At 40.8% G+C, this 24,949-nt stretch overlaps 1 protein-coding gene across 1 annotated transcript in view; it reads left to right on the forward strand.

The window, feature by feature from the left end:
• The first annotated feature begins 333 nt into the window (after positions 1–333).
• LGR5 (leucine rich repeat containing G protein-coupled receptor 5) overlaps positions 334–24,949 on the forward strand; it is a 140,544-nt gene continuing 115,928 nt past the window's right edge. Inside the window, exon 1 of the mRNA XM_077111436.1 lies at positions 334–545. Coding sequence (XP_076967551.1) covers positions 334–545 — 212 coding nt within the window. The remainder of the gene's footprint in view (positions 546–24,949) is intronic.

Below are 24,949 nucleotides of genomic sequence, written 5' to 3' on the forward strand. Positions count from 1 at the left end.
CGGGCTGGAGCGCTTTAAAAAACAAGCGTGCGAGTGGAGATGCTGCTCCAGACAGCGCAGCTCGCCCGCCGCAGCAACGTGCTCGGGCCGCCACCGCCGCGGCTGCACGAGGGCCGCGCCAGAGGCCGGCTCGGCGGCGGAGGGCACCTCCGGGCTCCGCGGCGCTTCTCCTCCACGCCCCCGCTCGGGTGGGCAGGGGCGCGGCGCCCCGCGGGGCAGGCGCCGGCTGAGCTGCGGAAGCCCGCGGAGCTGTGCGTGGCGCGCGAGGGTCGGCAGCAGCCCGGGCACTGTGCTCCGCCCGCGTGCCGCTCCCGTCCTCCTGCCCCGGGCACCATGGACACCTCCCGGGTCGGCGTGCTCCTGTCCTTGCCCGTCCTGCTGCAGCTGGCGGCCGGGGACGGCTCGTCGAGGCCCGGCGCGCAGCCTCGAGGGTGCCCGGCACGCTGTCAGTGCGAGCCCGACGGCAGGATGCTCCTCAGGGTAGACTGCTCCGACCTGGGGCTCTCCGAGGTGCCCTCCAACCTCAGCGTGTTCATCTCCTCCCTGTAAGTGCGCCCCATCCCGCTCCCGGAGCTGGGCAGGGAGGGGGAGGACAGGGCTGGGGGCGCCTCGGCTTCGGACGGGCGGGAGGTTTGCAAAGGGCATCTTGGCCAGACCTATTTGGACTCCAGGGAAACGCTCATGCCTCCGAGGGCGGTGCGCCTGCACTTTCTGGGCCCCGCAGAGAAACGGTTTCAAGTGCAACCCTCCAAAAGCGTGGCAACTTCCCAGCCCACCGCAAGGCACGTCGCAGGGAGAATTACTCCGAGGGTAAGGCACTGGTACCCCCGGAGCCTAGAACCCAAGAACGGGCTGCCCTGCAGGTCCGGTTCCCAACTTCCCGTCCGCGTCCGGTCGGATCCACTAGGACGTGAGCTAAACGTGTTTTCCCAGCTGAGAACCCCAACTTCCCCAGCTCCAGAGGGAGTAGCTCTGCATCCCTTGCACCGCCGCCTGAAGTAACCTCTTTCTTCTTTCTTTCTTCTTCTTCTTTTTTTTTTTTTTAAACGAAGTGATTAAAATGTAGCAGCCAAAAACCCCGATTAGAGCTGCCAGAACGTTATCTTTACCTTTGGTTGCCCGAGCCGCCCTTTGAAGTGGCCGCGACAGCGGTGTAATCTTTAACCATCTCCTCCTCCAGGGGAGGAAAAGGGAAGTGGGCAGAAGGCGGCTGGAAGGGTAAACATCGTGCGGAGATCCAAGCGGCGACCTGAAGCTCTCTGTCATCCCTGGCTGATCCCCCAGCCCCTTCTCCCCCCCGCCACAACCTCCTAACCGCGGAGACGGGGCAGCGGCTCGTTTCATAACGTCGTGTCTGGACTAGCCAGGCCCGCAGGGTAACAGGTGGTTGGGCGGACGTGGCGGCGCAGGAGGAAACCGAATCTCTGGGACCAGGGTGACAAGCCTGGCGCAGAATCTGGGCCTTGGTTCCTTCGGCCGAGAAACCAGGGTCGGAGCCACCCTGGGAAACGGGCGCTCGCGACCACAAGGTGGAAATGTTTAGATTGTAATGCGAGGCACGGCCGCGAGCCCACCCCAAGCTCTCGCAACCCTGGTTTGGGCTTCTCTGGTGTACCTTGACTGGAGCTAGTGGAGACGTTTGCGAACTGTTTTTGCTTTTTGGGTTTTGGTTTTTGGTTTTTGGTTTTGTTTTTTTCTCTGTTTAGTTGTATTCTGAAAGAAAGAAACATAAAGAGGCTTGCAGGTTTTCCCCGAGGCAGTGCGTCTTCTTCTAGACCCAGAGTGAGGAAGAAACATTTTGTACTTGCTTTTAGTATCGCCTTTAAAGAGAGGGACCTTCCTGCTAGATCTTAGTCCCATACTCATCTACCATAAAACTAGGTTGGCTGCTGTTCTTTACCTGAAATTATAAAATTACCTATTTTCCTCATCAGGTTTTTCTGCAATCATACTTGTTGCTTGTGGTAGTGATGTTTTTACGATGATCAAAATCTGCTCTCCTAAATGATCATTTTCTCAGAATTCACATTTCCACCTCCTGAACAGTTGTCTCTACAAAGTGAAACTCTCATCCCCACCCTCTCGGATTTAATTGCTAAAGTCGATGTCTTAAGGGTCATGAATTCTCCTGCATAGTGAATTTCTGAAGCCTGTTTGTTCATTCCACTTAAAAGCCTGAAACTACTCGTCCATATCACCCAGAAGAAATTTCACCAGTTACAAGGGAGTTGGACAAGCCCCCAAATACTTACCTGCTATCACTTAAGTAATAGAGCATGTTTACAAATACAGAAAATAAATATATGGACAGTGTCAGGATGGCTTTTTTGTCCCACTTGAAAGAATGAACATTTGTTAGGCTTCTGTTACTTAAAGTTGGCATAAAATGCTGCTTTAAACTGCTTCTCACATACCATAAATGCATTTAACTGTGTCCTCCATGTGTTCAGATATCTCAGCCACTGTTTCCTGTTTCTTGTATCCATCATGATAGATAAGCCCCTATTAGTTAAGACACCATTAGGGAGTTGTCATATTTTCCCCATGCAAGTTGATGTTCTAAGGGGAAATTTTCTCAGTGCCCTATAAAATATTAACTTTCGGGTGCCAAGAAAAGTGAATGTTAAATACTAAATGCTAAATATTTGCTTCTAATGTTAACATTTCAGGAAATATGAGTGCTGAATGTAGAAATCAGTCCAGCGGCCGATGGATGCCATTCCTTTGCGGTTAAGGGGATGTTGTTGTTTGCTTGTTTGTTTGTTATAACCACAAGAACTCTGGTGTGGACTTTAAGGGTAGATGATGCCCTCTTTTGGTTACACCTAGTATTAGTCTGGCCATTTTTGCCTCCGCTTGTGCAAACATAACCCAAATAAGGAATCTTGATGTACTCATACTCAACTGAATAAGCATGTGTTTTATGATTTTTCTTATTTTAAGGGAACACCAAGTGACAATTACAGTCCACTGGTGCCCAGTGGTAAGCTTTGACGAGAAAGTTAAAGTTCACAGACTAAGTGGGTGAAGGGCCAGAACTACTATCTTTTATTAGTTGTAGTAGCTTATCACCATTTATTTGAGTCAAAATGTTATCCTGTAAATGCCCCCCCCAAAAAAAAAAGAAAAAGCATTTCGCTTTCTCCAAACTGACACTGGCAAGTTCCAGCTATACTTTTGCCACTTCTGATAGCTGGCTAGTCAGACCTGTAGGTAAAGAAAGTTATCCTAAATGTCTTCATTGAATGCAAGAGCTGATTATGTGCAGTTTTATAATCTTTCTTCTTCAGGAAAGCCAAATCTTAAGCTAGTTTAAACATTAACATTAACTCTCTTTTCTTATTGAACTTCATTCCCTGGTAGATCTATAATTGGACTATTGAACATGGTAGATGCACTAGAAAAATCTCAGTTTTAATCCTCTCTCTCTCTCTGTTTCTCTCTGTCCTTTCCCCCCTCTGTCTTCTCTATTTCTCCTAGTGGTTATGGCCTCTGATTTTACTAACAGGGGTTAATAAAGTTCACTCAGCAGAAAATGAGGAACAAACCAAGTTTGAGATATAAAAGCAGACAATAATCATTTATAATCTTGTGATACACTTCAATCTATCCATAGTAAGCTTTCAGAAATTTAGGTGGCTGTAGAACTTAATCTTATTATAGATAAGTTCTTTTAATGCATGGTCATTTCTGCAGTAGAGGCTTAAAAGTAAACTCCCCTAGGCTGTGTCTTTAGTTGGTGTGGCATCCAGGTACAAAACTAAATCTTTACGAACATTCTAATATAGTAAACAAACTTTTCTTTATTGATCTTAAGTAGTTACTTTATTTTTACAAAGAAATTTCTTCCCTGCTGTTGCTTAGAGATATGAACGTTTCAGCCACAAGCAAATGTATTTATGTTCTATGAACCAAAGGAACACGGAGAAAAGTTTTGTTTAAATTGTATGTAGTTTTATTACTTTCCATTTGTAACTTTGTAACAAAATTTCATTCTACATGTAGTTACTAAAACTGATATTAATAAGAACTGATCCAAACCCTCAAATCGTTAAATTAAGTATGGTCCTGGTATCATATATAAGTTTTAAGTATTTAAGATGCCAGTTTGAGACTAACTAAAGGTTTTAGAACCTTTTCTGAAAATATAGTTATGCTTCCTTTCAAGCAAAGTGTTTAAACTGTAGAAAAAAACTCTAGAAGTGCTTACTAAAGTCTTAACTGTTTTAGCAGTCAAAATTTAAATCAATTGCAAACTTTATACTTTTGTTCTACAACTTACTTTTAATTTTATGTTTAAAATATAATGGTGCCAAAGTCTTTTCTGGGGGTCGAAGCTCTTTATTTCTTCCCAAGAGTCCAGGATTTTTCAGTAGCATTTTTTTAAACTGGAACAATTATTGAAATTATTTGACTAAATTAGTCTGAATGATGTTTTAAACAATTTTAAAAGCAAAGTTGTGCCATAAATTTAGAATAAATGTGAAAATAGATGCATCATGAAAATACATTTTACTGAATGTGTTCAACATGTGCATAGCAAAATTTGTGACAAGAATGAATTTTTTCATATAATAAACATGATCTTCAGCCAGGTTTTTCTTTCCTCCTTATGCATTTTCTTCAAAGTAAAAGAGTTCTGATAAAACAACAAAAAAGATAGCAATCACAAGTTAATGAGAAGATAGAAAAAGAATCGCTTTTGTAGATTAATAAAATTATGTTTCAATATTGGAAGCATTCACGCTTGAATATATTTAATGATGCTCAGAAACAAAGAACTAGTCTATGATTTCTCACAGCTAAGGCATTTATCTGAAATACTTGTTTTTTAATTTCCAAAACATGTAACTGTCAAAGGCATATAAGTAATATCTGAGTAAGCAATTAACCCAAAAGAGCTATCGCAAAATTACAGACATCATAGAATATTTATGGCTTTATAACTGATACCTAAATTCTGCCTACCTTAGTAAACCATTTTTTTATTATTTGTTCTATCAAGTCCATACAGTTATGGCATTTCAGCTATAAATTTAAGTATGTTTCCAATTAATCTGAATCATATGCTATAACAGAAATTAGAAACTGTAGTCAGTGCTGCATCGAGCAGTTTTGTGAAGCAAATTGTTTTTGCTTCATTCAATTATTTATATAAATTTAGAATAATGCTAAATGGCATTTTACCTTGTAAAAGCCCCCAAGTGGGTATTTTTGGTAAATTGAACTCTTTGTGAGGAGGCAAATTCCTTCCCAGGAGATTCAATCTCCTCACTCCTATAGCAATGTTTTCATTTAAAGAGCCTCAGTTTGTAGTAAAGAGATGAATCAAAGTAATGTTAAAGCCACAACTGATATATTATGTACCAAACAAAAATGGATTCTTTAGCCCTCTTGCTATTTTTAAAAACTCTTGGTAGAATTTCATTTGTTAAGTCTGCCCATTCCAACCAACTACAACTCTTTTATTCCCAGAACTGTCAGCTTCAATCCACATTTTTATTCAGCCTTAGGAAGCCAACTACATGCTCAATTTCACCTGTGGAAATCATTACCTATGGGAAGAGGAGATATTTCATAGACTCTTAGGAGAGATTTTTCACAAAAATCTCGTAATTCAGAATTAATTTTGTCCTCGATAAATTACATTGTGGGAAGCAAGCCCATTCTTGAAATCTGTGGCATTTTTGCCCACTTCTTCCAGTTGATTTTTCTGTCACATTGATTGAACCCTGACTTGAAACTGATAGGTAAAAGAACCGTAGTCATGTGATTGCAAGAAATGGGATAACATCATCTGGTGGTAATACACCCAGTTAACAGTGTGTTAGCATTCATGGGTGAACAGTTTAAAAAGATGCTTTAAAGGAGGAGTCCTTTCTGTTACCCTCATTTGTTCCTCCTCAGGGTTGAAGTTCACAGCTGAAGAAGCTGGAATGTACTTTCTGAGGGTATGTAGGAAAATGACCGGAAAGTCCTCTTAAAAAGTCAGATGGGTGAACGCTCCGGGATGTTATGTTGGGCTCCTGTCCCTTCAGGGTTTAGTCCTCTTCCCCAGACTGGGAGCTCCTCCAGTGTAGCAGAATTTCCATTCCCCATCCCCAGTGCCCACACCAATGCTTGACATTTAAGGAACGTTCAGTGAATGTTTGTAATGTTGAATAGAATTCCTTGACCCAGCTGCTGAAATTCCAGCAGCTAAAAGGAGTTAGAGGAAGATCGAGAGCTTCTAGTTTGCCAGTAACAGAGCTACACAAAGCTACCCTATCGCACAGTTGTGGCCTGGCCCCATCTGAAGTTTAATTGAATCGTGTTCAGCTTAAAAGGTGGGTTGTTTGTTTTAACAAACATACTAGACTTTATGTATCCAATTTACTTTATTATCTTAATAACAGCTGAACTTTATAGGGTGCTTGCTGTATGCTAGGCACTATGCTGAAAGTGGGACAAAAGCCTCATGATGTAGGGGTAGTATCATCCCTAATTTGGGGGCCTATAAGCTTATTCCAAGGATATCTCCACTGCTCAAAATAATTTTGAATGTCCTTAAGTTATCTTCCAGGCCAGTTTACCAGCAATGCAGGAAAACCAGTCTTCTCATTTATAATTATGCCTCATAATAATTGTAATTGGTGCTGAAATATTTTAGCACAGTTTTCTTTCAGAAGCACAATTTATGATGCTATACTCTCAGAAATATTTCTTCAGGCAATTCTGGAGCAGAATGCTGTTTTTAATTTTCAATAAAATGAGCACTGTGTTATGCAGGTTAGGGCCAATATTTTAGGTTTGTTAGATACCTTTACATATACACATTTTCTTACTACTATAGAAAGAACTTTTCCTGTCTTCAAGTCAGAAAGAAATTGTGATGGCTGCCAGAGTATTATAACGAGTAGTCAATAGATTAGTAACTTTCTAGGCAAGAATAAAACACGGTATTTTCCTATGACCAGATTTATGTGTCAGGTAATATAACTGCCATTCTTTTGAATTATTTCTCAGTTCAGAGAGATAGGAACTTTCTTAATAGGCCAGTATTATTTAGGTTTGCATTTACCTTTAAAATTGTTGAGAGGAGTTGAATTGGTGTCACAAAGGTTATCATAATGTCATTAATTTGATTCTGAATAAAGAGTTATTTCAAAGTTTTATCAAATTCCTTCCTTTCTCTCTTTCTTCCTCTCTCTCTCTCTCTCTCTCTCTCTCTCTCTCTCTCTCTCTCTCTCTCTCTCTCTCTCTCTTTCTGCAGGTGATACAGACTTCTGTCTAAATTAAGAATCTTGGCCCTATCTAAATAATTCAGAGAAAAATCCCTTCCTTCAAACAAACTAGAACCTTTCCTAAATGAGCCATTTAATACCTTCAGTTCTCCAATTAATTAGCTGCTGTAAACTTGTCACACATTATTCATTTTATAGTATTGCAAAATCAACATGGAAAACTATTAGTCATTGAATTATTAATCAATTCAGTAGAAAGAGTCCCTCATCAGATGAGAACTGATGTTTGAAAAATGCAGGATTCATCAAGTACAAGCTCTAAAATCTCTTAAAGCAATACTCTCACACTCTTATTTTTCATTACCTTAACATGAATAATTTAAAAGATTTCAATAATCCTAATTTTCAAGTGTCTCCTTTTTTTATCCACACATGTGGTTTTTCATCTTCTTTTACCCTTCTTGCCTTCAGAAAGGATTTTGTTTCATCTTCTAACAAGGATATCAAAGGGGAAGAAAGCAATCTCATGTACACACTAGCACACACACATCAATAAGAAACAGTTCCCTTTGTGCCACTTGCTTGGTAGAAATGATATGTACATTGACAGCAGGGCAGTGGAGTGCTAACCCTTTTAAGGGGAAAGACCGAAGAGCTGGCTGTATGCAGGCACCTTCAGTTGAGTTCAGAAGCTGAAATGCAGAAGACAATCGTCCTGGCAGAGGGAGCCCGATTCCAGCTGAGAACTCGTGCACTGAGGTGACCTCCCTCATCGGCCTGCCAGCCCAGATTAAGCTTCCCTGAAGTGGCTCCTTGTTAGCCCAGGCTTTTCCCCAGCGTTGCTCATCTTTCACAACTGGAAGCCAAGTGTTTCAAACTGTTACTCAATTTTGCAGCCAAATTCCTTTATTTCCTCCTTCCACCCCCTTTTCTCCCTCACGTAACACCACACTCTCTGTGGTGACCAGCCTTTCTTGCATGCCTTTCTTTCCAAAGTCTACATTAAAAAAGAGACCCTACGAATTTTTGTATTTCGCGGAAAAATAACTAGTAAATATTATTGTGCTTCTTTTTTCTTGAAACCTTGACTAATTAGAGCAGGGACCTCTACAAAAGATGTCTATTTGCAAGAATAACCTTCCTTTGATCAAAAAAGCCACAAAAGTACACTTCTCAGGAAAGGAGAAAACCACACATGAGCTCAAGTGGAAAACATATAAAGAATTTGCTGAATTTTAACCTTATTGCATAACAAAGATATTATTTTAAAGTTGGTTGGTTGATGTGGGCTGTGTCATAACTTTCATTGTGTTGTGTTTGGGTTTACCCAGTGTTGTTTTAATGAGTTTATTGGTTCAACACACAAAACACCACATGGCACTTGAAGTTTGTAGGTTATAAATTTTCTTGTGGGGCCCATACTTGAAGGAACTCTGTTACATAATCAGTTGGTGTTTAAATATATCAGCACAAGAATAAGTGGTCAGTGTTTACTTACATATGCAGCAAAGATGATTTCATTGCGAATACCAAAGAAAAACTTCCGCAGAAGCAGTTACATCCCTTAGTCATCTATTTATAGGAATATATTGAGACTTTGACAATAAAGGTTTAGTTTACAATGTTTGTTGAATGAATCAACAGAATGAATTCAGAGTCATCTAGTAAAGTCTGAGACAACAGATCTTCTTTATTTTCTATTCATACTTTCTGCCCTGAAGGGGCTTCTGGCATACACATCTGCATTTGACAATAGACCGCCTCATACTTGTTTAAGTGGAAGCACTACTGAGGAAACAAACTTGTTATCTCAGGAGTTACAGGCAGAACTGAGAGTGTACGAGAGACCAGCACCTCCACCAGACACCCTGTCCTGAGGTGGTACACTTCTCCTGTGTCTTCTTCACCCTCCTCCATCCTTCACTTCTAGATAGTATCAGAAGAGGCCTGGAATGATGCATCTTCCTCATCCCACACGTTTTCCCCTCAGGGCTTCAACCTACCAGATGAAAGGGAGTTTAGAAAGAAAAGTTCTTAGGATGAAAGTATCACCTCAAAGTACGCCAGAGCTGGGGTCTTTGATTTAAACTTGCGGAAGCTGCTTCACCACCTGTATGGTAGGAGATCTAACTCACCTGCAGCCCCTGTCCCTCAGCAGCTGTTGTTCTCTGGGAATCAGTTCAACGGAGAACAGGAGGAAGTGCAAGATCTGTTTTCATGGACTCTTCAAGTTCGGGTAGTAAAAGGAAATCCTAGTTAAACCAGATTCTCCCAGGGTGTAAGCATATCTTATTTGAAGATCTCAGAGGCTTTAGCAACATGATTAACTGACAGCAAATAGCCACCTTCCACCTTACAGCTGCTGGCCTTCCAGCAAAACATCCCCTTCCCGAGAGTCATGCAATCGTGAGAAGTGTTAGGTGGATGTGGCCTGGTCCTGAGTGACTGTTATATAGTAATTTGAAGCCACCTTTTTCTTAGCGGTAGAAACTTCTCAGAACATAGTTAATTGACACTGGGAAGGGAAGGCTGATGTTGGTAGCTTTATATTAATTATAATAAACCCAATTTAGAGCTTGTGCTAATAACTACATTTAGAGTTAGTTCTCCTGTAACAAAATAGAAGGACAATCTTTTATCCACAAATTACGAGAATGACTAAGCTGTGTGCCTAGAGTCACATTACACAGTACAAGACTGAAATTTAATCATGATTGCTAGAGCATTACCTGGATTACCGAAATAAATGAAATTAAAATCACTTAGATATGTTGCAGAAGTTTTCGAAGAGTCAAAGGGATGTCTACCCTCGGAATTTCAGAAGGAAAGAAACTTGGAGGTTGCCTACACCTTCATTTCACAGATGATGAAATTGGTACTCATAAGAGGTAAATGGGATTCTCACAATTGCATAACTGGCAAAGATGGAATTCAAGTCTCCCAAAACCCCAGCCCAGCTACTTCCTGTGGCCTTGTTACTCCAATGGCAGATAATCAAATGAATTCTAAAACTCACAGTTATTCTTCTAGATGTTGCCAAATATCCTGCAGCCTATCCATGTTATCTATAATTATATCCAGGTGTGTGCCTAAATTTGAACCTTACCCTCTTTTGTTGACCCGTTACAGATTTAACACATCTCTACAACACCTAAAGATTTGAAGAACAAAGGTAATGTTTGTTACCTAATTAATTAATGACTAATTAATTTCCTAAACTTTAGTTCATAGTAGTTAAACATGTATTGTAATCGTAAATTTCATTTGTGACCTTAATTTAACCAAATTTAGGTCACCTCAGTTTCTCTTGTATCTGCCCTCTCTCTCATCTGTCACTGAAATAACCTTAGTTCGGGCTCTCCTCAATTTTTGCCTGGGTAGCTATGACAGCTGTCCTTGGCCTGCACACACTCACACACACACAGCACTTACACACACACACACACAGCACTTACACAAGCCCTACACTCCCCTAGTTTGTTCAAAACACAACTCTGAATATGCCTCTCGTATAGCCAATCCTTCCATGGTTTCCTGTGGCTTTTATAATGAAGTTTAAGGCCTCAGTTTATCCCACAAAGCTGACTTCTCTCGCCTCAAGTCCCACCTGCAACCCCGGCTGCCACTTTCCCCTCCCTAACCCCCATTGCTCTCTTCTCTCCAGCCATATCGAACTACGTTCTACAGTTTCCCTATTTCATGCCTCCAGGTGTTCACATGTGCTGGTCTGTGCTTGGAATGCCTTTCATCTTTTTTCATCTTGCTAACTCATATGACTCCTTCCATACGCAGTTCAAATATCACCTCCTCTGGGAAGCCTTCTCTGACCCACCCATTTTAGAAACCTGTCTTTGATGCTGCCACTCCATGATGAGTCCACTTCTGTCAAACTACTCACCGTCCTTGTGATGTCTCCTTGTCTGTTTCCACTACTGGACCATATGCCCCTTGACCTGTAGATTTTCTTAGACTGAAGAAGGAAGGCATTTCCCCCAGGATTTGAATCAGAACACTTAATGCCTGAACGCTCCTTGCCTGTGCCTGGACATCCTCAAAAGGGGATATGACCAAAAACACTTGAGGGAGAGTCAGCACCTTTCTGTCTGGAGTGTATGCTCCTCTTCCTCTGAATTCCTAAAAGACTGAGACTTTATCCACACCTGAGATAAAAGGTACCATTTTTCTCACCACCAAATATACAGCATCGAGTGAGACTCGTTCTTAAAATCTCTGATATAATCTTATAATGTAGGAGACAGAGAGGTTCTTTCCACTAAACTTGGGAGATTGTATTATTTGTGAACTCCCAAAGACAAAGAGAAAAATTTCAAAAGATGCTTTTAACTCTTTTTTTCCCCCCTGACCCTCATAACAAACCAGTAAAATTGTTATTAGCACCCCACAAACCCGTCTTGCCAAAGATCACAAACTGTGTTTTGAGTAATCTTGTCAGGTTTCTCTATGCCTCAATTTTTTCATCTGTAAAATGGCTGTAATAATGACATCTACCACACAAAGATTGATAAGGTAATACACATAAAGCGCTTTATGTGAAAAGTATACCATAAATGCTAGATGCTTTTTTAGTTGATGATGTTACAGTTATCACACATATCCCAGGCTCTTTCAAATACACCATGCTGCCTCTTAGTGTTATTCCCAAAATAACTAAATAAATTGCCCCAAAACTTTACAAGTATAATAATTTTCATTAAACAAGATTTTTAAATATTAAAAACAAGGAAAGGGGCCAGGCAGGGCAGCCGTGGCTCAGTGGCAGAATTCTCACCTGCCATGCCGGAGACCCGGGTTTCAATTCCTAGAGCCTTCCCACACCAAAAACGAAAACAAAAACAAGTAAAAGCGGGGGCTGCCATGGTAATTTGGTGGTAGAATTCTCACCTGCCATGCGGAAGACCCAGGTCTGATTCCTGGCCCGTGCACTACACCCCCCAAAAAGATCAACAAATGGTACTGCAATATCAGGATAGTCACATGGAAAAAGAATGAAATGTGACCCCCACCATACAGCATACAAAAAAAAAAAGAGTAGAGAACAGCAGAGAGGTGTCTACAAGGTAAAGAGGAATAAGGGAAGACAGAACGATTAGCTTCAAATCAGTAGGGTATCACCCAGCACCTGTTCCAAATGAAAATACTATACTTTCTGCCTCTGATGCATTCCATCTATTAACTAGACAAAAGATTCTGTATTTTGAATGAAGTTTCATATTTTCATATGGGCATACAGCACTGTGTAAACACTGTACAAATCCTCAGAGTAGCAAACTGCTCAGTGAAAGCTTTGTCACAGGAACAGGGTGATGGCCTAATGTTAAGAGCTTACTCCTTGGGCACAATATAATGAATGACCCACATTTGTATCCTAGGCATGAATTTTTTTTTGGGGGGGGGGGGGGACTTGAATTCTTTTTTTTCTCTCTTTTTTTTTTTATTGTACAGTATAGCATATATACAAAGCAAAGAATTAAAAAATAATAGTTTTCAAAGCACTCTTCAACAACTGGTTTAAAGGACAGGTCCCAGAGTTTGTCATGGGCTACCATACCATCCTCTCATATGTTTCCTTCTAGCTGCTCCAGAATATAGGAAGCTAGAGGGCTTAAATACTTTTTTATCATCACAATCAACTTTTTTCCTTCTTTTTGTGTGAACAACGTATATATATATATATATATGCTATAAATTTCAAAGTGCAGCACCACAATTAGTTGTAGAACATATTTCAGACTTTGACATGGGTTACAATTTCACAATTTTAGGTTTTTACTTCTAGCTGCTCTAAAATACTGGAGACTAAAAGAGATATCAATTTAATTATTCAGCATTCATATCCTTTTGTCCTATTTTTTCATGTATAATTCCACCAGCACTTTTGATTTTTCCATCCCTCTCTTTAGGGGTATTTGAGCTATGGCAATTCTAAATTTTTCATATTGGAAGGATCTGTCACTAATATGGGGTAGGGAGACTTAATGTGTCTGTTCTAAAAATTTACAATCTAAGTCCCTGTTTTCTTACAAGCATTTTCTAAAGGTGACCATACCATTGTTGGTTTTTTTGTTTCTGGCTTATTTTGTCTCACCAAATGTCCCACATGTTCATTCACATTGTTGCATGCCTCACAACTTTATTCTTTCTGTAACAGCATAACCTTTCTTCATAAGTATACACCATCGTTCACCAATCTACTTCTCCATTAGTGCATCCTTCAGCCACCTGTATTCATTGGGCATCATGTAGAGGGCCCAAAGTCCACAGTCCATCAACATTCTCAATTTTAGGTAATTTCGTTGTTACCAAGAGACAGAAAACCAATAAACACACCCTCACCAAATAGGAAATCTAAACCTCCCTCTAACTCTTGTCCTTTACCCCATTATTTACCTCTGCTGTTGCTGTGGTAGTGCTGATGGTTTCCTTTTGAACATAGCTCATAGCATTCAATAGCAGTTTTCCCCCATACCCTGTTGGTTACAACTTGTGTGGAAAATCTTTTTCCATCCTTTCACTTTCAATCTATTTGTATCCTTGTGTCTAAGATGAGTCACTTGTAAGCAGCATAAAGCTGGAATATGTTTCTTAATCCATTCTGCTAATCTGTATCTTTTAATTGGTAAGTTTAGTCCGTTAGCATTCAAAGTTATTACTGAAAAGATGTTTCTTGATTCCACCATCTTATCTTTTTTATTTTATTTGTCAATCTATATATTCTTTTCTCTCTTTCTCTTTGTATTGTTTAAATTACCCTTAGTGGTACTCTTCAATTCTATGCCTTCCTCCAGAACTCCCTCTCCTGTCTTTTTTTTTTTTTCAGCCAGCAGAACTCCTTTTAGTATTTCTTGTAGGGCCCGTCTCTTGTTGACAAATTCTTTCAGAATTTCTTTGTCTGTGAACACTTTAATCTCTCCCTCAATTTTGAAGGACAATTTGGCTGGGTACAGAAATCTTGGCTGGAAGTCTTTCTCTTTCAGGATCTTGAATATATCATACCATTGCCTTCTTGCCTCCAGGGTGCTAGTTGAGTAGTCTGAACTCTGTCTTATCTGGTTTCCCTTGTATGTAGTAGATTGATTTTCTCTTGCCACTTTAGGAGTTTCTGCTTCTTTTCAACATTTGACAGACTGATTAGTATGTGCCTTGAGGAACGCCTGTTTGGATTTATTCTGTTTGGAGTCCTTTGGGTTTCTTTGACTCGTATATTTATATCCCTTATGAGGGATGGGAAATTTTCCCCCTAAATATCCTCAACTACTCTTCATAGCCCTTTTGTTCTCTCTTCTCCTTCTGGGACACCAATGATTCTCATATTTGTGCACTTTGCTTTGCCTGTCATTTCCCTAAGTTCCAATTGAATTTCTTCCATCTTTTTTGCCATTTGCTGCTTTGAGTCTTTGAAGTCAATTATCCTGTCCTCTATATCAATTATTCTTTCTTCTGTCTCTTCAAGTCTGGTGTTGTGTGCCTCTAGTATGTTTTTCGTTTGGTCAACAGAGTCTTATTTTCTGTGATTTCTGCTATTTTTCTATTTATTCTTTCAAATTTCTCTCTGTGCTCTTCTACTATCTTCTTGATCTCCTTTATGTCATTTGCTATACCACTTATTTTATTAAGTAGAGTTGTATGAACACCTTTGATCAGTTGTTCCAACGTCTGTCTCCTCTAGTGTTTTAATTTGGTCATTAGGCAGGGCTATATCTGTCTTCATTGTGATATGCTTAGTGATCTTCTGCTGTCTTTGTGGCATGTAACTATCTTGATTGATTTACTTTGGGAGTTGATTTCTTTCAGTAGTCCAAGGCCTTGTGTTTGCAGGACGGTTGTACAGCAGGGAGCAGGGCACAGGGTGGGGCACTTAGTGTGGTGATTTGTGTCAGAGCAGCTATGGGCGCAGGTTGGAGATGTTATGCTGATGCTTATGAATGTGGGTGCCCAGAGGCCAGGGAGGATGTAGCTGTGCGGGTGCACTGGTCTGGGGGATGTAACCCGGTGTGCACTGGTCTAAGGTACAGGCCCTTTGTGCACATGCATAGAGCGCCGTGGCAGCAGGTCAGCATTATGTCTTCATGGATTGGCTGTCAGCTGTGACCCGGCTGCGCCAGTCGGCACTTTCTCAGAGCTGGGAAGTGAGGCTAAGGGCTGTGTGCATGCCCGGTTCTAGGACTGCTGCAAAATGTGATTCCCAGAGCTGGATGACATGATTGGGGTCCTATACGCACGAATGGGCCTGGGAGTGCTGTAAATGGATGCTCTTGGCTCAAGGAGGGGGAGTGAGGCTGTGCAGCACTAAGGGCGGGGGGGCGGGTGGAGGGGCAGGGGTAGCCTAGGTATGGAGGTTAGTGCCTGCAACCTTTATACACTGGCAACAGCCTGCAGGGAACAGGGAGGGGGAGGTAGTGCTGGGGAGGTGTTCAGGAGAGGTGGGTTGGGCTGCAGTTGGGGTGGGGGTGTGGGGAAGGTACATGCACTGGGGGCTGGTGCGTGGGGGCGCCTGGAATGCGGGGAATGGGAGCGGGTGACGGGGTTCAGGTGCATGGGGTGTGGTGTGAGTCACCTGTCACCGTGCTGTGCTGGTGAGGGTGGCGTGCCCAAGGAACATGGCCTGGCTTACTTCCTAGATCCCGGCTCCCGTCTGTGCACTCCCACAGGCCCCACACCTCCGCGCCAAGTGCCAGCTGTCTGTCTCTCAGTCTCTGCAACCAGGGTTGCCACATGTGCTGCAGAAGGCTCTCCCAAATCAGCCACACTCCCAAGCTGCCACCTCAGTCACCGTCCTGTCCCTTCTCTAACCTTTCGGTGGAGCAGTGCTGATCTCGAACTACCCTAGTTGACCGTCTTCCCAGAAGTCCCAATAATACATCTTTTTTTTTCAATTTAATTTTTTTAAATACCAAAAAACACCAAACAAATGGAAACATTCTTATTTTGATCTTTCCATTCTACATATATAATCAGTAATTCACAATATCATCACATAGTTGCATATTCATCATCATGATAATTTCTTAGAACATTTGCATCTATTTAGAAAAAGAAATAAAATGCAAACAGAAAAAAATTATACGTACCATACCCCTTACCCCTCCCTTTCATTGATCACTAGCATTTCAAACTAAATTTATTTTAACATTTGTTCCCCCTATTATTTATTTTTATTCTGTATGTTCTCATCTGTTGACAAGGTAAATAAAAGGAGCATCAGACACAAGGTTTTCACAATCACACAGTCACGTTGTGAAAGCTATATCATTATACAATCATCATCTAGAAACATGGCTACTGGAACACAGCTCTACATTTTCAGGTAGTTCCCTCCAGCCTCTCGGTTACATCTTGAATAACCTCCAGAATAACCTCTCTGCTCTGTTTGGAATCTCTCAGCCATTGCTACTTGAATTGTTTTTATCTTTGCATTTTTACTGTCATTCCATTCCTTCCGGCATGCCCCCCAACCCCCCCCCCAACACATGCACAAGATTTTTCCTAATTATGTAGAAAACATTCACTTGGTAACTTCTTGGGCTCTTACAAACTCCAGCTCAGCAGTTGTTTTGCTACAGTAGCAAGCAAGATTTGGAAGGGCTGAGAAAAGACAGGGAATCCAATTTTCCATAAGAGCCAAAAATGTATTAAAAAAAAAAATTCCTAACATGACAAAAATGTGTTTGATTTTTTTTAATATTAACAGCTGAAAAAATAAGTTTTATTCTAAGGACAAAAGGTCATTTAAGGAATAGGCTTATGTCTATCTGAAGATACATCCAAAACAGTTTAATTTTCATGAGAAATTTCAGTACCTTTTTTTATAAAGCCACAGTTGATAACGATGCAATGCAGTTTTAGAAAAGATCAGTGATGACAATGAAGCTAAAATTATTCTCTGGGGGTACAATAGGTACCAAAGGCTTAAGTCTGTAGGTGGGTAGGGGGGATTCAAAGTTAAATAGAGGGGTTAAAGTACCACTATGACTTGTATTTGAGCAGGAAACCTCTTGAATTAGCGAGTGATCCCCAGCAATGGGGAAAGCTGGATGGTCTTTTAATGCTGTGGATGAGCCCTGTGTCCCCATCTCTGCCAATTCTCTGCACCCCTCTGCAGAAAAGGTGAGCTGCTTTACCCATGGCCAATGAAATCAAGGGAACAGGTCTGCAAGAAGATGGGAAATTTCTCCTATGCAGGAACACTTTAATACCCTACTGCATGTGAAAAGATGATTCTGGAATTCTCAAGTGTTTACTGAATCAGTAAACAAGAAATCTAGTTTATTTTACAAGCCTAAAGACAAAAACTGAAGGACTTTTCAGGCAGACATCTTATTATGTTATCCAGTGGCACTTATTGGAGAAGTGGGTTCTATCAGCCCAGCTTTACTAAAAACTTAAATAATCACTAAACCTAGGCAGAACAGAAGGCAGCAAAAGCTGAAAAATTTCAAATGAAGAGCCAGAAAAGTCTCTCTCAGGCAAAGAGAAATTGCCTAGGTGGAGACAGGGGAAAAGAGAATTTACAGCCCAGGCAAGACCATGGCAAATTAGAAAAGAATGAAAAGGTGCCAAAAAGGACTGAGGTCAGAGGACAAGCTACCAATAGTGGTACGTGGTTCGGGCCTTGGCCACTGGATCTGCTGTGAGATGGACACACCCACTGTTTTGAATTCAGCCCTTGGGGAATACACACACACACACACACACACACACACACACACACACACACACACACACGAGCATGTGCATCTCTGCGTTTACACTTGGAAGAAGTGGAAAAGAACATTCATTTTGAAAAGGACGTCAAAATAAATGTGTCTACTTACCTTTGGGACAGTAAAGCAACTGGCGCACTCTTGGGCACTGTGAAATCATTGAACACTATGGTACAGAAAAAAATCAGGGGAGCCATGCTCTAGATTAGAAGCTTAGATCTGCGTGGTTCTCAAACTCATCTACACCTTCTCTTTGTAGAACATTAAACATCCTGAAGTCCAGATCGCACACCAAAACAACTAAGCCAAAATCTCCAGGGTAAGGAGTTAGGCATCAGAATGTTTTTTTTAACCCCTCCAGGCCCTCTCAGTGGATAGCCTCGTTTGAGAACCACTCATCGAGTTCGAGCTGCCCCACAAATCAGCCACGGAACCTCTGGCAAAATGTGTATCCTCCCTGATTCAGTTTTTGCGTGTGTGGAATGAGTGAGGTGAACCTTGAGGTCTCTTCTAACCCAGTCATTCTGTGAATCTATCAGTTTGCCATCTCTGGGTATTGTAATAAGGCAGGTGTAGCAGTTTTGTAGAAAACCGGAGGCTTCTACTCACCCGGCCCCACCCTCATTTTGTGCAGCAAATCTGGGAGCATTATTTACTCTCCTGCCGTGAGTGTTACTTAAAATGACTTTATTTGTTTTGCAGTTTAGAGAACCTCTGTAGGTAGCCTCAGGAACCCATTCATTTCATTAACATTAAATCAACAAGCAGACCTTCTTTCTGCCTCTCTCTAGCAGGATTAATGGATTTTGGCATGATTTGTGCATCCAGCAGCAAAACCTCGTGCTGAGAAAGCTAGCAGGCTTGACTAATTCCCAGCAGTGCTAACTTCATAAACTTACTTTAAGCTTTTAACTTTGACTGAAGATTAAAGGTAATGACTTCACACTGTTACGTTTGAATTCATGATCTCAAGATGCACAGAAAACTCTGCAAAAATGACAAACTATTTGATCAATTAATATAATATACGTCAGCCTTTTACACTTATATTAGCTCATGAAAATATTCAGTTCAGTTTAGGTAAAAGGGATCCTTTAAATTACTGAGAGACTTGCATAATAAATAACCAATACACTAAATAGAATATTGCCAGACGCATATGTAAAGTGTAAGCATGAGAACCTATCTGGAGATAGAGGATTGGAAATGTGCTAATAGATGGCCTGATTCTGTGTGAAGCAGTAACATGACGGAATGTTGAATATGAATAATTTTCTAAGAAGCAAAATTATCCTCCAGGAGACCAGTTATCACATATAAAGCATCCTACCCGTGACTACGTTTACACTTTTTTTCTGCCAGACAGACTTAAATTAAATTTAGAATTCAGGAAAGTCTAGATGAAGAAGGGGGAGAAAAGAAAAAAAAATACAATATTTCCAGCCCATCTGACAAGTCTACATAAAAAGCTTTTGATCAAAGGGTCTTAAGTACACTTTACTGGTGTGACAAACAACATTTTTATCCCTTTATTAGATTTATTTTTCTTCTGAAAACTGCAGTGACCAGGGTATGGTTTGTGAAAGAAAGCTGGCAGGGTTGTGTTCTTTGATTCCTAATTAACACCTTCAGTCTCAAAAGAGAACCAACAGAAATACCATAAAATGTTGCAGCTGCATTGTGATTCCGCTTGGTTGGTTTGTTAAAAGTCGGCTGGGCATTGGCAGCTGCAATAAAGGGAAAGCTCAATGGATGTTTTGTATTGTGCCCACTGGAGTGAAAGAAGGCAACCATTTTATTTTTCAAATGGGCAGCTGCAGCGTGAGGTTTAAATGGAGCTAAATGCAAGATTTACTGTTAATTTATAGTAAATAAATGAAGAAAATAAAACCTAATGTTCAGATTTTTATAGTCACATAGCAGAAATGTGAATGAGAAATTATTAAGGACAATAAAATCATTCTGGAGCTTTTGAGCAACCGATTTGGGGAATTCAGCATCAAGGAATAGCATTCATTATTAAAATCAAAATAGGCTTTTTTGAAAGAGCTGGGTGAGTCAAGGCTTTAGAAATGGACATTTCCACTTTGAAAGGTAAAGGTATATCTTTCCTGTCTTTGGTAGCATAACTCCCTCCCCCCACTTTATTGAAACTCTAAAATTTGTTCAGATCTGAATTGAGTAAGATTCCATACACCTCCCACCTCACATTTTTTTAAGAGCAGGGAGTTGAATTTTGTCTTGGGTAAAGAAATAAAGGAGGCATTTAACTCTGGTCAGATAAATCTCACTCACATTCAAAAATGCAATTAAGGAAATATGTAAATCTAGATGTTTCATCAAATGCTAGTGAAGGGGTTATTAGTTCTCTTCGAATACAATGACTGAACTAAAGAACTTTCGTGTCTGTGTTAAGAACCATTGTCCGAGCCGCAGTCCCTGTTGGAAACAGAGTCCGGCCTGGCCGTGGGAAATACCTACATATTTGACACAGGCCCTATTTCGGAGAGAAAAGGGGATGGAAGAGAAAGTATGGAGATTTTACTGTTGCATTCTAATCACCCATGATCTGCTTAATTTGCTTTGATCAGGAAGATAAACTAATTTTTCTATGGACTGGATAAAAGTAATTAGCAAGCCAAAGCTTTCATGTTATTTCAAAAGAGCTAAAGTAAAAGGGATCAGAAATTGTAATGGTGGGAGCTAAATACATCTTTTCGGCTCATCTGAGAGCATTGTTAGTTCAAAAGAGGATACTGACACAGAAGAGGAAATTCGGCTAAAGATAGTTTCATGGATTGCACAGCCGTTGGAAATCCAGGGACCGAAAAATCTATGGAACTAAACAAAATTATCAGAGGTTGATATATAGTTGGTGTGTCATAGAGATCTGTTCTTTTGTGACACTCTTACCTTCATGTGGAAAAGGTACGATTATTGCCTGGTTCTAAGACGTGGTTTTTTCCTGGAACTCAGCCTTTTACATTTAGGTTATTGGGACATTTGGATGTGTTTATTGGAACTATACATCACTGCTCTTCTTAGGCACACAGACCCAGCCAGCCTGGGATGCCACAGCTCTGGATAAGCTAGAGTTGGATTTGCCCTCAGACTGAAAAAGCTAATCAGGAATCTGACTCCACAGATGCTTAAATTTCGCAGTCTGGTTCACTGTATTTGTGCCAGCTATCAATTTCAGTAATGCTGCTTCCTCCTCTCTTGTTTTTCCTAAACACCCAAACAGATGCAGTTATTAAATGAGAAGGAAAGATTATGGAATATGAGATGTTGTTTATTCACAAAAAAACAACCATTTAGTGTTATTTTTTTCTTTGTTGATATGACCTTTGCATTAGGTAGGGTATCTTTTGATATGGTATCTGTAACCTTGCTGTAAACTTAATTGCTTTTTTAACTACTAATCTCCTTTGCTAGGTTTTAGATACCAAAGTGTGTGTTTCATATCAGAACCAATTCTTTTAAAGAAGTCCCTCTTTTAAAAGCCTCTCTTTGGAAGGTTGTAGCTCACCAAGTTTCAAAGTTACATAGAAACTATAATTGCAGAATAAGTCCAAAAAGAAAAGAAAAAACAGAAAATATTATTTTAAGACCACTATTCAACCTTGTTTTTAAAATAATTGAAATGATTTTATTTACTTTTTCTAATGTTTTTCTCCTCTTTTTGGAAAGCTGCTGTCAACAAACATTTTAATGCTTCTATCATTGTTTTAATAGCTCTTAGTAGCAGCAGTGTTTAAAAATGCAAATATGTTTGCTCTTGCCTTCCTCTGAGCTTTCATATGGCCTGAAAAAGATGACAACTCTTTGGAATAAGAATTCATTATCTATGGCTGTGGGAATCCTTAATAGGGTCAACCTTATATTCATTCAGTCGTTCATTCACACAATTAATCTTCATCAACTGCCCACTCTGTGCTGGGTGCTGAGGATGTATCAGTGCACAAAATGAGCATTTCTCTCTCCCTTCACAGGGCAGACAGACAGTAAGCAAATGCTTATTTAAATTTAAATTATTAAGATTGTGAAAGGGCCCTGAAAGAGGATCTGCCTAGTCTCCGTGGTCGGGAAAGAAACCCCTTAGGAAGTGATGTTTAATCTGAAACGTGAAAGATGAATTGGAATTGGCCAGAAAAAGGAGAGAGTCTCCTAGAAAGAGTTTCCCTTTTAGCCTTGCACTAGCCAAATCCTCTTCTGCCCAATGCATTCTGCAATTATAACGTACAGCGTGATGCCAGCTTCTAGTAAGTACCCGTACCAGTCACCCTCGGGAGGGTGGGATCTTCCTCTGAGATCATTAGTAGGAATCCTCTTGTAGGAATATTTTACCATGATCTGTATGGCTTAGGGGCTCTGCAGCTGTGTTCTGACCTTATAAACGTACCTTCTGTTTTACTAGCTTATAGTTTACTGGGCATACCTCATTCATTTGCATCCCTTCTAAAACATATATGAACTCGTTTATTTGCTCTCCTAATAAGAACCTGAAAAGAAGGGTGGGGATCATGTTGTAAGGGCCTTTACGTATTACCTGGATTAGATGGGGGGAACCAGGAACTGAGGGCCAGACATACACTGAGGCTTGCTCTCCACTGGGGCTGGGCATTTTGACTACAGTAGAAGACAAGACTGCCTCTGTCCTTCACTCATTCGTAGTAAACTCCCCCAATTTTTCTTCACAATGGGGAGAGCTGGTCAGATGTAAGAGTGCACATTTATTTATTTATTTAATCATCCCAACATTTACTCAGCACCTACCATCAGGCAAGTATGAGGCTAGACCCCAGACACAATGATGAATTAAAGAATAGCCTCTGGTCTCGAGAGTTCTCAATTTAGTTGAGGAAGACAGATCAGTATATAACAGTACAATGTACTGGCTAGGAGCACTCACTCAGGGGTCAGATGGCCTGTGTTGATATCTTAGCACTGCCATATATGATTTAATTCTTCTGTGGCCTCCAGTTTCCTCATCAAGAAAGTAATGTTTCTTATAGGGTTGTGCATGAGGGTTATTCAATTCAAGGTATGATTAACTACTATTATTAATAAAGGCCAATATAAAGTCCCATGAGGAACACAGAGAAAAGAAACCATTCACTTTACCTAGAATCCTTAACAGAGGGTCGTGTAAGATTGGTAGGATTTCGCCAAGTGGATGTGGGCAGGCTCTTCAGATGGCAGGAACCACGTGGGCAGAGGCAGAGAAGTATGAGAGCACGTGGAAGGAACTTTTCAGACTTGCTGAACATGAAGCAACAATGACTACAAATGAGAGAGCTCTGAAGAAAGGAAATGCAGAAGGCATCTAATAGCTGCAGGGACTCATGGGAAGAAGCTGAGGGTTTAATGTGGAGAAGATAGCTAAACTTGCTAAAGCACATTTCTAAACGTGACTGACATCTGTCAAAGTCTCAGACCCTTACTCAAGGTTCCCTCAAATGATGGGAACTTTCACAGTAGGCTTAGCCTCTGAGCTTTAATCTTGCCCTGCCATTGGCTAATTATGTCATTGAAGGGCAATCACTTACTCTTTCTTGTCAGTCTGTTTTATCGTCTGCTAAATGGGAAGGTTCATCAAGTGTCTATTTTAGTGTTAACAGTGCAGTGGATTTAACATAATATACACCGAGGAATGCTCAAATTGTAAATTAGCACTTCCATCCATGTTTAACCCACAGGAATTGCATGTCTTTGAATTAGTGGGAGAGTGAATTTGGAGTCAGATCCCTCCATTACCCATTCCTTTTCCCAGGAGTCATCCAGTTCCAAATCATCCTCCTTCCCTACATAGTGGCTTCCATTCCATCCTGTCTTAATCCGCTTCCATTTCCAATTGTAAAAAAAGGATGAACTTTCTTCTCCACATTCTTCCACCCACCACCAGAACTTCTTCCCAAAAAAATAAGTGAATGAATGAGTGAATTTGGGATAGCACTCTCAATCCTGCTGTATCTTGACTCTCAATCACACTCTCTTTTAAAGGTCTTTGGCTTATCAATGTCTCTGCTAAACAGCATCATGACAGATCTTCCTCAGGAATTGCTCCTTATCCATTCTCAGTGCCAGAGCATCTCCCATATGGAGGTCAGGGCTTCAACCTGCACTTTTCCCAGTTGTCAGCCCCACAGCTGGAACCAACAGTTTAATGTTATCTAAACTTCCAAGCTTCTGATGAGCTCTGAAATTCCCCCACTATTCCATCATGTCCCAGAGAAGACATGTCCTACTTCCATCATGTCCCAGAGAGGACATGCCCTGCTTCCATCATGTCCCAGAGAGGACATGTCCTGCCTTTTTTCCAAGGCTACACCCCTCTAGGATTTGTCATCCCATGCACTTATCTCCCGGGACCTATGGTTTATTCAAGTTTTTGGGTATGTGCTATGCAAGGTGCTATGGGAGATACAAAGATGAAGGCAATATTAGTTCTCTTCTAGAAGTTGAAAACCAATAGGTTGTTGCTATTTTATATTATATTAAATTTTGTAATTTGGCAGTTATCTCATAAAGGGACTTTCATTTAAAGATATCATCACTATAGCACCCTCTGTTTCACGCTCTTTACTCTCTCACCGTGTTCCCGAGTTCCTAGCATGGTGCCAGGCACATATAAATGTTCTATAAATATTTCTGTTGGTGGAATGAAGGATGCCTCAATTTAAACAACAAGATACTTTCCCTGTGCTGTGTGATTCCCCCAAATTGTTGTCCTTTCTTTCTCCTTCCTCTCATGGCCAAAATTCTTGAAAGAGTAGGCTATATTCACTGCTACTATTTCATTACCACCCACTCACTCTTTTATCCCTTTCAAGTCAGACTGCCACCCCAACCATTCAACTAAACTCACTCTCTCTTAACCACCAATGACCTCCTATTGCCAAATCCAAATAGTCTTTTCTCAGTCCTCAATTTTCCTGGACCACGCCATGGCATTGGATTCTGCCAACCATTCCCTCCTCCCACCCTAAGTGGGGTGACTGATCC

The sequence above is a fragment of the Tamandua tetradactyla genome, chromosome 7 (assembly GCF_023851605.1).
Source record: "Tamandua tetradactyla isolate mTamTet1 chromosome 7, mTamTet1.pri, whole genome shotgun sequence".
Classification (NCBI taxonomy): domain Eukaryota; kingdom Metazoa; phylum Chordata; class Mammalia; order Pilosa; family Myrmecophagidae; genus Tamandua; species Tamandua tetradactyla.